Source organism: Liolophura sinensis, chromosome 11 (assembly GCF_032854445.1).
Source record: "Liolophura sinensis isolate JHLJ2023 chromosome 11, CUHK_Ljap_v2, whole genome shotgun sequence".
NCBI lineage: Eukaryota > Metazoa > Mollusca > Polyplacophora > Chitonida > Chitonidae > Liolophura > Liolophura sinensis.
In genome coordinates this window covers 18,415,587-18,430,710 of record NC_088305.1, presented here as the reverse complement: position 1 = coordinate 18,430,710, position 15,124 = coordinate 18,415,587, and the positions used below count along the sequence as shown (strand labels likewise).

Here is a 15,124-nt window from a genome sequence, read left to right as displayed (position 1 = left end):
AGTTTACCAGGTGAATGTAACATACAGCTAGATCCCAATGTTGCGCCTGTAGTTCACCCACCTCGAAAGGTACCAGTGGTGCTACGCGAGAAACTCCGAGACGAATTAAATCGAATGGACAACGCAGAAATACTCACAAAGCTAGAACAGCCAACCGAATGCGGAAATTCCTTAGTTCCTGTCGAAAAGCCACATAGTGGCAAACTTTGTGTGTGTGTAGATCCACAACACATAAATCGAGCAATCATGAGACTACATCATTCGATGCGTACACTTGAAGATGTACTTCCGCAGTTATCAGATGTCAAATACTTCGCCAGATTAGACTAAGTAAAACAGAGGAAGCGTTTGAATGGTTAGATGGTGTTGTCGGTCTTGTCGATGACGTCCTCGTGTTCGGGTCGACACATAACCAGCACGACACAGATCTAAGAAAAAGGCTGGATCGTGAGCGAGAATATGGAATAAGATTTAATGAGGAGAAATTGTATGTCGGTCAAACAGAACTTCCATATTTCGATCACACCTTTACCTTCGATGGTATCAAACCAGACCCAAGGAAAATCAATCTTAATGCAGTTGGAGACATGGAGTCCCCCAAAAATCGAGCTGAACTCGAAACCGTTCTTGAAATGGCAAATTACATGTCATGGCAATGTGTAGCCTGTCAAAAAGTCAAAGACTTGCTATCGCGATCACCAGGGCCGAGCGAAACCCTAACCCTACAAGCAGATGCGCCTAAATACGCTGTATTGTTACTGGGACAAACGGTTGCATTTGGATATAAGTCGAGATCATTTATGCCCAAATTGAAAAAGAAATGCGTGCAATTGTGTTTGGGTGTAAATGATTTCATCAATACGTGTACGGAAGACAGGTTTCTGTAGAAAGTGACCCCAAACCCCGCGTGTTTGTTACAAAGAAACCAGTCTACACTGCACCGACTACTGCCTATGATGTTACAGCTTCAGAGGTACCAGACAAGCATCATACACCTTGCAAGGACAGAAAATAATGTGGCCGATACAGTTTTTCGTAAATTTCTCAGAAAAAAAAAACTTGGCCTGATCTAAACGCCGGTGTAGAGGCTCATGTCACTTTGCCCTAAGCGCATTACCTGTAAAATGATCGTAAGATTGAAGAAATCAAATAAGTATCAAATTCTGATCCACAATTTGTTACACTGAAGACCACAATCCTTAAAGGTTGGATTGGAAACGTAAGAGAACGTCCAACTGAAATCCATGAATTTCGGACATTTCGTGACCAACTATCCCTAGCTGACAGAATTGTAACGAAGGGCATGAGACTTGTGAAACGGAGATCACTCACACATAATCTATTCAATGCACTACACAGTGGGCATATGGGAGTTGAAAAATGCTTAAGTCGCGCTCGTGATTCTGTCTTTTGGCCTAAACTATCTTCAGGGTTTGAGTTAATCCACCATTGCCCAACGTGCTTGGAACGCCGTAATTCTGATACAAGAAAACCCATTGTTTCCCATGCTGTTCCGGAGATTCCGTGGCAAGTTGTTGGCAACGATTTGTTCTTATGAAATGCTGAAGAATACTTAGTCGTTATTTTGAAGTAGAGAAGCTAACTAACTCCAGAAGTTCAAATGTCATTGACAAAATGAACACTATGTTCTCAAGACTCTCGAATACCCTCTAAGGTAATTTCTGACAATGACCCGCAATATTTTTTCGCAGGATTTCGCAGATTTTGCATTTCTCAGAGAAATTTGGTCTGATCTAAACGCCGGTGTAGAAGCTCATGTAACTTTGTTCTAAGCGCATTACCTGTAAATGATCGTAAGATTGAAGAAATCAGATCAGTATAAAATTCTGATACATTTTGCAATTCAACCTCTAGTCCATATTGCCCCCGCTCAGGTGGACTAGCCGAGAAACCTGCTCAGACAGTTAAGCGCATTTCCACAAAGGCTAGATCTGATAGCCCAGACCTGCGTATTGCCCTGGTGGAGTATACAGAACCACTCCACTGGACATGGGTCACTCCCCTTCTGAACTCCCAAATGGGAGGAAACTCCGTTCCGTAGTCCCAACAATTATATCACAGGTTAGTACCTCAGTTGCCACCACGCTCAGATATATATAACAAAATGCCTGACTATAAAGTTAGATCTAAAGGGTATTACGATGTGAAAACGAAACCATTGCCAGAGATGAGTGTATAGGCCATTCTGTTAGGGTGCAACGGCAGGACAAATCATGGAAACCAGCTGTTATATCTTGAAAACATAACCACAGATCTTATGTTGTAACAACCCAGGACGAGACAAATTACCGTCGTAACCGCTTTCACTTGATCAAAACGAAAGAAGCTCAAATTGTACACAACCGGTTGGATCCACCAGACGTTCATAAGCCAGAAAGTGAGAATGTCGGTCAAACAATCGATACATCTCATACCATTTTCCCACCAAATGATGATGTACAAAGAGTACCCGACACCAATCTATATTGTACCAGATCGGATGTCCAAAGCTCATACAGTCAGTGCAACTATGTTCTCTTCATGTATGGTTCATGGTTAACATTATGGGTTGTTTTGACTGCCTGATTTGATTATGATCAGCTAAGCATATAACTCATCCTAGTCATTGCGTTTCACAACATTTAAAGACTGACATATTTGTCATGACCACATGTACTCGTCGATGGGGTGACACAGAAGTGTTTATTACCAACAAGCGGTACAGTGACGTAAATTGTCGTGACAACTGGATTAGTCTAGTTTTGTTCCATGCACAATGCAATGACATATAACAACATCTCTTCCTTTTAAGTGTGCAGTTCAAGTTCAGTTAAGCTGGGGAGGTTTTCGGCGGTACAATCCAACATTTTCGCCACGTATAATGTAGGATTTCGGATATCCCGACTCTTTAACAACAGTACCGGCAGGGCTCTACTGTTTGTCGTTGTCAAGTTTCATGCGACTGTTGTCTCCGGGCTCTAACACAGGCTAGTCTCTAGCACCATGCCTCTTGTTGAAATGATAGGCCTGGTCAGATTTGGCTCGGCTATCATCATGCTGGATCTCGCCTCTGTTAGGCCATTTAGGCTGTAACATACTGGGCAAGGCAAGAACAGTCGTCCAAACTTTCCTTGACAACATCAATTCATTCGGGCTGTGGCCTAAACTAGGTATAAGCGTATCTCTAAACGACAGTAATGCAAGGAATTGATCCTTCTAACGGACAATGTTCTTTGCTGTCTGCGCAGCTCTTTTTACCTTACCGTTTGACTGGTGAAATTGAGAGCTACTAGATACATGCTTGATGCCATACGTTTTCACAAAAAAACTTTACGTTGGATCTCCTGGAATACGTTCCTTGGGATGCAAAGGTGAACTGGAAACTTTTAAAGACCGGTAATACTGATGTGTATGTTTTTTTTATGTTGTTGAACTGTCTGTAAAACTGTACGTCTCATTTTATATATAAAGCATTGTTTACATTGTAATATTGAGTCACTGAGTCTGTTTTCTGTTGCTGTTTTCAATACCGTAACAATGGGAGATCTGGACAATAAGTCTGCTATGACTAGACTCTTCCCCGATACATACTGAGTCTTAACATTATACCGCATCAGTCTAAGTAAGAGTCTTTGACATCTAACTGGAGCTTGCTCAATGTTCCGATCATTGATCCACGGAACCAGTGGTTTGTGGTCGGTCAGCAAGCTGAAATGTTCGAGTCCACAAATGTACTTGTTGAATTTTTAACATGCCCAAGTGCTAGCCAAGCACACTTTCTCGATCTGGGCGTATCGTCATTAGACGACGGTCAGTCCACGAGAACAATAAGCGACGGGTTTCAGCCCATCAACTGTGTTGTCGCATTAACACAGCTCCAATGCCGTACTGACTAGCGCCAGCACTCACTGTTGTCGGCTTATTAACATCATAAAAAGCTAGGACCAGAGACTCAGAAATCATGTCCTTTAATTTCTCAAACGCTCGCACTCTAAGGTTCATACCAGAACCATACTGTATGTTTTTGTAACAAGTCATTAAGCGGAACTACTATCTCGACCATTTGAGGAACATGTTTCCCCAAATAGTTTATCATACCAATTACCTGCCTGTTTATTTATTTATTTATTTGATTGGTGTTTTACGCCTTACCTAAGAATATTTCACTTATACGACGGCGGCCAGCATTATGGTGAGTGGAAACCGGGCACAGCCCGGGGGAAACCCACGACCATACGCAGGTTGCTGCCAGACCTTCCCACGTACGGCCGGAGAGGAAGCCAGCATGAGATGGACTTGAACTCACAGCGACCGCATTGGTGAGAGGCTCCTGGGTCATTACGCTGCGCTGGCGCGCTAACCGACTGAGCCACGGAGGCCCCCCTGAGCTGTTTAACGTCGGTAGGTGGGTTTAGGTCCTTTATGGCTTGAACATTATCAGGATGAGGCTTAGTACCATCCTTACTCACCAAATGTCCCAAGTTTTTTGGCCGCGTTCTTTTCTTAGTTTCTTCATATTTGTTATTACTATTACTAAAAATACTTACACAGAGACGAATTGCTGCATCACGAACTTTTCTGTGTTAATGTGTGTAAGTTTAAATCCACTCATCGTTAATTTTCATATCAGTTGTGAACACAGGTATAAAAGGGAGCTTGCGTTACAAGGCCAAAATTAGTCAAATACGAAAGCACAACTAAAAAAATAATACCCCAAATGTTTGTAAACATCATGGTATAACAAATGGAGGAGAAGGGCGAAAAAGAATCCCCCCCCCCCCCGCCCCCCCAAAAATGTACACGCACACTTTGAATTATTAAATAATCGGATATAGACTGAATTGCCACATTTAAGGATCGGAAGTGACAAACAGTCCTAGAAACGTGGCAGAAACAGTAATGTCAGAGACGTCGTGATCCAAGCCAAAGCAATCGTATATACCATTTACAAATGACACTAGAGACATGAGCGGAACAGCATTCAGTATGCAAATGCATAGATGAGTGATCAATTTTTGCCACCACATTGCCATGGATAAAAAACATTTAGATGTATTTTTCTCAAGAACGGTTAATTTGCATAAATCTGATATTCTTTATGAAGATACACCACGTTCGGACAAATTAAGTTTTGCAAAAACTACATTTAAATCTTGAAAACTGTGGAAATGCACCGATCACCGAATTTATTACGCACCAAATAATGGTTTAATTTGAGTGGATGAATGAATGGATGAATGAATGAATGAATGAATGAATGGAGATTAACGTCGTGCTTGGCAATTTTTCAGTCATATCACGACGATGATTCATCAGATGTGTGTACATATACTGAGTCGTCTTTGGGGCAGGGCGATACCATGACAAAGTGCTACCCGCCACTGAGGTACCAAATGACGCTCCACCCACTCCCATTATACTGACTATTTTTAGCGTCTATTTCTAACGTTTATTTCAGCGGTTAAATTTTGTCGTACTAACTGAGCTGTACATTCTTAGTCTGAAGATTTCAAACAGATTTGTGATCATCGAGTTTAACGAAAGGTCATCACTCCTGTGGGCTATACCGTTTCTTTTATCACACACATGCAACGCATCGACCGACCTCATGAGTGATGGGGCCACTACCTGCCCCATCACTCATGAGGTCGGTCGATGCGTATCAGAATGATATCAGAATGCAATAAAATACTGTCCCTAGCTTCGGTTATAATAATACAATGAACACACGCATTCTCTTCATCTAAAGCATTCACAAGATCATTCTAACCAACACCCGAACCATATTTGTACAGAATGCTAGTTAAATAGTTCCGCGCGGCGACACCATGCAGTGGTGAGACTTAGTTAAACAAGCCCACATGCGTCTCCCAGCCTCCAAAGCTCAACCTTGCCCGGTGGTGGCAGTGATGTAAAGCGAGCGCAGAAAGGAGTAAAGGGCAAGTTGAATAGCAAGTATACCCATTAGTTAGAAAGAAGAGGATTTCAGGGTGTCGAACAGATATATAATGATTTAGCTATAGCTACTTGCATATAATATAGAACAGCCAGTACACAAACTTATTATAGCAGCTGTAAAAACCTGTAAAATGTAAGCAAATGAGTTCAACATAATACAGAAACCCAACAATTTGTGTATTAGTGACATATTCCATGCGGTTACGTGAAATTAGTACATGTACATGTATACATACATACATATGTAAGGTGGCACGGGTATGTGATAAGGTTATACCTCTATTGAATACCTCTATTCAAGTCAGCCCCAGTACTCCTTACAGCGCATGCGTCGCTATCTACGTTCGCTGTACATAAATGCCAACAATAGACAAGCTTGACTGTTGGAGCCCGAGCGACAGATGTACATGGCCGTAACCTGATTTCACCTCTATTCAAGCTAGGAATAATTTAACAGGTTATATTGGTCCCATATTCAAGTCAGCACCCCAAATCTCCCCCCCCCCCCACCCCACCCTTGTCGCTGTCTACGCTCGCTGTATATCACTGTCAACCACAGAAAGCTTGACTGTTGGAGCCCAAGCCGCACACATACACGGCCATAACTCTATTTCAACTCTATTCAAGCTGGGAGTAATATAACAGATTATATTAGTTCCAGATTCACGTAGGCTTGCTTAGGCTTAGCCTCAAGACTGATGTCCTGGAGCAGAGCTATTTAATAAGCCTTCAGCCATAAAATTATTTCACCTGTTGGTTACACTGTACGTCAAATAAAGAGAATGCATTATTAGAAGCAAAGGTTGAGACACAGTTTTTGTGTTTCCTAATGTCATTTCTAATATCATCACAGTGTCCCCTGTGACCTCGGCGTTGCTTGAGATCTGTGCACAATTAGTCTTGCTCGTTGTAGCAGCCATAAAATTATTTCTCCTGTTGGTTAGAGTCATGTGGTGCATATACACTGTACGTCAAATAAAGAAAATGCATTATTTGAAGCAAAGGTTGAGATACAGTTTTTGTGTTTCCTAATGTCATTTCTAATATCATCACAGTGTCCCCAGTGACCTCGGCGTTGCTTGAGATCTGTGCACAATTAGTCTTGCTCGCTGTAGCAGCCATAAAATTATTTCTCCTGTTGGTTAGAGTCATGTGGTGCATATACACTGTACGTCAAATAAAGAAAATGCATTATTTGAAGCAAAGGTTGAGACACAGTTTTTGTGTTTCCTAATGTCATTTCTAATATCATCACAGTGTCCCCAGTGACCTCGGCGTTGCTTGAGATCTGTGCACAATTAGTCTTGCTCCTGTTGGTTAGAGTCATGTGGTGCATATACACTGTACGTCAAATAAAGAAAATGCATTATTTGAAGCAAAGGTTGAGACACAGTTTTTGTGTTTCCTAATGTCATTTCTAATATCATCACAGTGTCCCCAGTGACCTCGGCGTTGCTTGAGATCTGTGCACAATTAGTCTTGTTCGCTGTAGCAGCCATAAAATTATTTCTCCTGTTGGTTAGAGTCATGTGGTGCATATACACTGTACGTCAAATAAAGAAAATGCATTATTTGAAGCAAAGGTTGAGACACAGTTTTTGTGTTTTCTGATGTCAATTTTAATATCATCACCGTGGCGTTGCTTGAGATCTGTGCACAAGTCTTGCTCGTTGTAGCAGTGATTAAAAGTGGTCTGTCCCAGTCGCCGCTGTCAACGTTGATTGTCCGAAAAGAGAAAAACTTGAGGGTTAACAGCATAAAAGTCTTAACCTACTTTACTGTTTTAACAACAAACAGAAGCAATAAATAACTACCGGTACTTATTGTAAAAAAAAAAAGAGATGTGTGATTCGAAAATGGCTTACAGAATTGACAGACACCTTAGTGTGAGGCATAGATGAGGTACTGCACACCCCATCTGTATTATCCGAGGTGTATTGTACATCAAGTATACCCCAGTCATATCCATATACCTCAGAAACTTAGAGCAATTTTTTAATATTGAGATAATGCACCTGAAATAAACCGCAGCAACTTTGAAAAAATCAACACTTAGGAGATGTACCTCAAGTACACCTCAGAAACTTTCAAAGTAAAACAAAATGAATGATGTACATCAGGTACACCTTAGAAACTTTGAGAGTTTTTTTACTATAATTAAGTGATCATGCACCTCAATTTTTTTTTTGTACCATGCAAGAATTCATACATTATCAGACGCAATAAATGATTGCTTGTTGTATTTAATCCACTTTCTTTGAGTATTAATGGAATCTAATACATATACATGTACATTTCAAACCTATAAATCGCTTTGTATGACCTCACTAAAGATTTCGCTCATGACTAAATTGCACTTTTTTGTCTGATTGGAAGAGATCTACATTGAATCTCTGACACTAAAATATATGACTATCTGAAGACCAGTGAAAAGTGGGACTCGTGAGACTCGAACTCACAGCTTTGGGTTCCTTGACCCACTGCGCTACCATGCCAGATTGGGGCAGCTTGTTTGTTAGAGTTCACAAAAACAGTTAAGACCTTAATACTACGTTTACAATTTTTAATGTTCCGAAAACAAATGCCAGCCATCATCAGTGAATACATCAACATATCGGAGAGGTCTATTGATCTAAAAACTTTGGAGGTTTGTTCGGAAAGATTGGAAAGATTAGTACTGGATTTATTTGGCACCTAAAGTAACATTTGTAACAATTATAACGTGCTAAAAATCTCACATCTGTCTCGAAGTCAGAAGACCAGGGATCAAACCCCGGTTGGGTCATACTAAGATTTTAAAAATGTTACTTGATGCTGCCTTCCTTGGCGCTCAGCGCTGAGAGGTTAAAGCAAGGTGGCTAACTGGCATGATGTCATGGTAATCTGACTTCAGTGGCACCATAGAGTCGCCTTGCCAAAAGAAGACAATATGCACACCTAATGACTTCGTCATTGTGCGACTGGAAACTTGTTAAGTATGACGTTAAAACACAAGCATTGATTGATTCATTCATTCTTTCTCACTTGTTATCATATTGACACAATCGCATATTGTGAATATATATATATACTTTCATTGACAAATCCACAGCTCAAGGGTTTATTATTTACATGTGGAATGGTTTACTAAATGTCATGACGAATACATGTACTACATTTTAAGCCATTCCAGACCAGCGAAGTCTGATGTACTGGCAAGTAACACTGCAGCATGTTTTAAAACTAATTCTGCTTAAAAGGAAACATGAAAGTGTACTGTAAAACAAACTGTATGGTATTAAAAATAATGAAAAAAAGTTACATCATAAAATTCTACATATTTTACAATTCTTAACCCCATTACTTTATGCAGTGTGCTTGGTGCCCCCTACTCGGGCGCTCCCCCAGAATAAATTGTGTTGATATCTACTACTATCACTATTCAGACGTCACCACACCGGAGCAGGCTAGTTAATTTCCAGACTGACCTTAGGAAAACCATAGTTGAAAGCCATTTTGCCACGCCAAGATGAAAGATGAGAAGCCTTTTTTGTACTTTTACCCAACATGTGGATGTATACAAGTAATAGGGCAAATCCTATACTAGTAGCCTATTTTCAGAAATAAAAACCAGTGGTTTCATAGGTCCTTTCAGTTATGGTGCTAGAGGGCAAGTAGTTTGCTAGTATTTGTGCATTTGTATAAACAGTTAGAACAAAACTTTAACTATGGTAAATTGACCACAGGCAGTACTGCACCGGCTAGGTGTGACAGTTGGTCACACTCTCGACGCTGCTCTGGTTTTACTCTCCATGCTAAAGAGCGGCTCAATCTCTTTCATCACATTTTGTTAAAGAAGAAGTGCTCCAGTGATAGTTTTAAATTCAAGAAAATCTCGTCAAATCTGGATTTTTTGCCCTGAAAGTGTCCCCACAGTTCATACATATTGCTATGCGTCACACCCATAGCACCAGCTTTGTCCCCTAGTGCAAAATTGCACCAAGTCAGTGAGAAGCAAAACAACTCTCCTTTGTCCGGAATCTTGGCTTTCAATATCTGCCTTAATACACCTGTAAAAAAAGCATCTTCTATTACGAAATAAGGCATATGTTCCGCTAACACTAATAATTCCCCAGCCATTCTGGCTGGAAATGCATAAAATGGTCCCGAATTGTGGACTGGGAAAACGTCATAAGGGTACACAGATTCACTGATCCCGTTTGAGCCACTGCGATAGACTTTATTCTCACACATACGATAGCCCAGAAAAAAACGATCGTCATGAATCGTTTTTAAGGCTGCTACCCAATTTGGAATGTGCAAGAACACGTCATCGTCAGCTTTGAGCACAAACTTAGCCGAAGAACAATATGTGCTGACCCACTTGATGGCCGCAGTAGTCTTTATGGTAAGATTCCTGTAAGTATCCCTGAACTCTGCTTGCACCACATCGCCATATTTTTGGCTTTCCTGCGTGACGACGTCCTGGCTCCCACTGTCGTGATTAACGCCAAAGACAAAGATGACCTTGACGATGTCTGTCAGCGGCGTCCCATCTGCCCAGACCTGAGTGCGACTGATGCTACCCCATGTGGCCCGTATCGCACTCCTTTCTTCCACGTGATTCACTGCGGATGCAACAAAGATCAAGAGGAACGGGTTGGTTTTTGAACAGATTTCCTTCGCAGGGATAATGAACTTGGAAATATTTACTACGCTTTGCGACACTGGAAGAAGATCGGGTACCACCCGTTCACAGTTTTGGGGTAACATGTTCCACAGAAGCCACAGACCAGTCAGAAGCAAAGCCGTTACAGCCAGGACTTTCCTCTTTGGTCGTCGTGTGTTCGTGTAAGAAAACTGGAACACTCGCCTGATGAAAGAGGAAACCATGGTGACTTCACCTTAAAAAAAAAAATAAAGTAAAAATTAGCGGTGGAAAACAAATGCATATCAAGTCATAGATGAGATGAGTATACCAACAATGAATACCAAACACAACTGAACTAAGGTTCTATACCCAGATAGTTTGAGTCACTATATAAAGTAATTTTTCTATCAAAACTTTTTAAACGACATCCAACCTTGGGAGGTGTGTCGTTTCCAACCGTTAGAACTTGTTTACCGCTAAATCTATATATCACGTACAACTACCTTCCCGCACCTTGCAGGAGGTCTTTACTTAACGCTCAGCATATCTTAAAGGACTAGAGTCCAGATTTATCATTTATTCACGATTAGTTACTCCTGTATACGTTTTTAAACTGAGCATATAAATATTGACAAAAGGATCATTAATCTGAGTATACATGTAATATGGCACTTTATTTATTTAATTTATTTGATTGGTGTTTTACGCCGTACTCAAGAATATTTCACTTATAAGACGGCGGCAAGCATTATGGTGGGAGGAAACCGGGCACAGACTGGGAGAAACCCATGACCATCCGCAGGTTGCTGACAGACCTTCCCATGTACGGTATGGCACTTAAAATCACTAGACGGTGATCAGGCTGGTTTTATACATTTTTCCATCCATAAAAAAAAAACCACACACACAGGAAACAGTACAAAAAAAACCTCTGAAGTTTAACTGAACTAAAAACTAGTAGATAGCCAACGTTTAAACCACTTACGAACCTGTGGACGGTCGTGGGTTTTCTCCCACCACATAAGTCGTATTAGTGAAATATTCTTCAGTACAGTCAAAAATACCAATCCAATAAATCAATAAATCACTTATGTATTTATATTATGTACAACAGCATATAGACCAAAGGCTATTCAGAAGGCCGATAAACATGCTTTTGTCACCGCATACACATGTAGGTATGAATTTAGAATACCGTCCATCAAAATGATATAGTTATTATGAAGCCGACAGATACATAGGAAAGTAAATAAATAAATTTTAATTAGGATAAACACACAAAATGTAAATACATTTACAATGTAACACAGGATAAAGCTGTAGCCCTATATTGGCAGAAAAGAGGAAGAGGAAGCCAGCATGACCTGGACTTGAACTCATAGTGACTGCATTAGTGAGAGGCTCCTAGGTCATTACGCTGCGCTAGCGCGCTAACCAACTAAGCTGAAAAGACAAAATTCTAGTAGAAACATATTTAATAAACATGCATTACATCTTCATATAGATCATTATTATACAAAGACAATATACATGTATACCAAGAAATGGTGTCGAAAACCCACCATGCAAAATTATTCTCAAATGTCTTTTTTCTCTATTAAAGAACAAGACATTCAGAGAACACTGGTAGCTCATCTCATTGAGCAGTTTGTCAAATTGCCTAACATTTAGGTCAGGTGATACGTTCAAATACTGACCTCTGACCTGTCTAAACCTAAAGCAGAATCTGAATGTCTGAAATACCGCCCCTCTCCCCTCCCTCCCTCCGTCCCACCTTCCATCTTCAAACATTTCAAAAAACAAAAGCAAAAGAACTAAGAAAAGCTTCAGTGACATGACGTTATATTGCTTATGTTAATGGCTTCATATACATTGTTTCATGGGCCATTCCTGGTGTGCATTAATTTACAATACTGATACACTGAGTTGAATGGTGAAATGTAGCAATCTTATGAGAATACAGTGTGCATGAAAATCCAATATTGCTGTCTTTAGGAAGGTCGAAAGACTAGGTATGTCCCTTTTTTTTAAATGAAAAAAAAACGATTCTCCGATGCTTAGGCCTATTTATTTATTTATTTATTTTTTTGATTGGTAGGCCTACATGTTTACACTCTACTCAATAATATTTCACTTACATGACGCACGCCAGTATTATATGGTAGGACCATGGAGGTAGAATATTTTACCCAGTGGGAGAAACTGGGCAGGGTGCGGCTGACTGTCACGACCATCCGCAGGTTGCCAAATGACCTTCCCCATACGACTGGAGAGGAAGCCAGTATGAGCTGGACTGGGTCATTGGGCTAACTATCTCGGCCACGGAGACCCCGAGATGCTCACTGTAAACAGCTGGTTCTTCAATGAACATGTATTGATGTCACGTCACCATGTAATAGCAACGTCAACTTCAAATTCCATTAATTTGCAATATTTGTATATGTACATTGCATTCGGTCACAGGCACGCGAGGTTATCTCCCTTATGTCTGACTGATACTAATAAATATGGGCACATGTAAAACACAGTTGACAAGAAATCACGACACGGCAATAAAGAAAACCGTTGTTTCTCGATTGTTATCACACCTGTTCGCACTGGACACATACCTTTCCCAATTCCAGATCATTAAACGGCTCGAATTCGGCATGAATGTCACGTTTGAAGGAAATGTCCAAACTCTATCCACGCCATCGTTTACCCCTGGCAACAGTGCTCGTCAGTCTACATCCACGAGGGGACCGGAAGTACATTCACCAGCGGAACGGACATCCCATGAGGAGGACGGTGTAGAGCCCCTGACCAAACATATGGCGCGAAATGCAAAGTAGTGGGATAAAGTTACACACTTGTGTTCACATAAAAGACATACGGATTATATCACTGTATATCTCATACGGCTGCCCAGTATTACTCACCCCGGCGCTCCGCCATTTATAGCCTCTTCGGTTCGCCTTCGGGAGCCGACGGAGATTCACGAACTGGCGTGCATACGAGTCATACTTGACACAAACACCAAGCAGCTGTTAATGACAGCTAGTAGCAGGATGCAGCGAGAGGCTGTCCAAATTTGTCTGGACGGCCAGAATATTTGCCTCACTGGACAAGCCGGTACAGTGAAGACGTATACAGTTAAATAAATCCAAGAATCTACGAAAAACTTTGGAGAATCAGTTGTAATAACATGCACAACATCAGATAAGACAAAAAAAAAAAATTAAAAAAATAAAAAATAAATAAATAAAATCTTATAATAGATGATTTTGGGTTGATTTCACAAAGCCATCTCTGACTTAAGTAAAAGTTTAAAACCTCTTCACAATGCTTAGTTTTTGGTTCTGCAAGTAGAAATTTGGTCAGATTTGTTTTTAGCTAATTGTGATGAGGGTGGCAAAATTTTAAGTTCTGAAGCCGAAACAAGTTTTATGATCGTATTTCAGTTTTTGACTTCAGTCAGAAATGGCTTTGTGGAAACGGCCTTGGAACTTTTCAAAAGTAATCCCGCTAACATTTGAGAAAAAAAAAGACAAAGAGAAAACAATTAATAATAATTAAAAATTACTGAGAGGATTAAAGACAGGATTGTCAGCATATGTGCATGGGATTTCCCTTTTGTTGAGTATTTAGACATTTGTCAGACATACTTTTCACTATAAAATAGTTACACAATTCTGACTGATAATTAATTGAACTCTGGATGCACTTAGTGTGACCACATACATCTGGCTACACAATAGGTGCTACCGTGGGAATTTAAATCAGTCCTTTATTTCTTCCGGGGTCTCCGTGGCTCAGTTGGTTAGCGCGCAAGCGCAGTGTAATGGCCCAGGCGCCTCTCACCAATGCGGTCGCTGTGAGTTCATAAAACACCAATCAAATGAATAAATTGTACCATTCACAAACTTTTTATGATTATCTTACGATACCAGTTTTCCTTACAATTCTTTTTTCGCTGTCAGTTCCGTGGTAAATTCTGCTGTGGATTTGTAATACTGGAGTACAAACCAGATTGGTGTCAGTGTCAAGTATGACGCGCTTGCACGCTAGTTCTTGAATCTCCTGCGGCTCCAGAAGGCGAGCCGAAGGGGCTATAAATGGCGGAGAGCCGGGGTAAACGATGGATTTTGGACAATTCCTTCAAAAGTGATATTCATACGGAATTCTAGCCGTTTAATGGACTGGGATTAGGAAAGGTATGTGTCCAATACGAGCAGGTGTGATAACAATCGAGACAGAAAGGTTTCGTGATTTCTTGTCAACGGTGTTTCGCGCCTGTCCCATTCTAACATACAGATGTACCTACTGCCTCCGTTGAGTTGACATCTCTAAAATACGTGATCTTCCAGTTAATATCAAGTCAAAGCCCTTAAAACATATTGACAAATACTACAGTGATCATCTAAAAATATATACCGACGGATCTAAAATGTGCAGGGTCTTACAGGATCAACATTTGTAATACCGGAACTAAACGTAGTTAAGAATTACAAACTCCCCAACCGACTTGATTTGAAGTATCTTTCAATCAGTAAATTA

General features: G+C 40.6%; 1 protein-coding gene across 1 annotated transcript; it reads right to left on the bottom strand.

Moving 5' to 3' along the window:
• Positions 1 to 7,328: 7,328 nt before the first annotated feature.
• Positions 7,329 to 10,838, bottom strand: LOC135477646 (beta-1,3-galactosyltransferase 5-like). Its single transcript, XM_064757820.1, has one exon. It carries the CDS (start codon positions 10,828 to 10,830, stop codon positions 9,778 to 9,780), a length of 1,053 nt encoding a protein of 350 aa, XP_064613890.1. The 5' UTR covers positions 10,831 to 10,838; the 3' UTR covers positions 7,329 to 9,777.
• Positions 10,839 to 15,124: the final 4,286 nt, after the last annotated feature.

Bases quoted from the DNA above. Each gene is read 5' to 3' on its own strand.
- LOC135477646 (XM_064757820.1), bottom strand. From the start codon at position 10,830: ATGGTTTCCTCTTTCATCAGGCGAGTGTTCCAGTTTTCTTACACGAAC.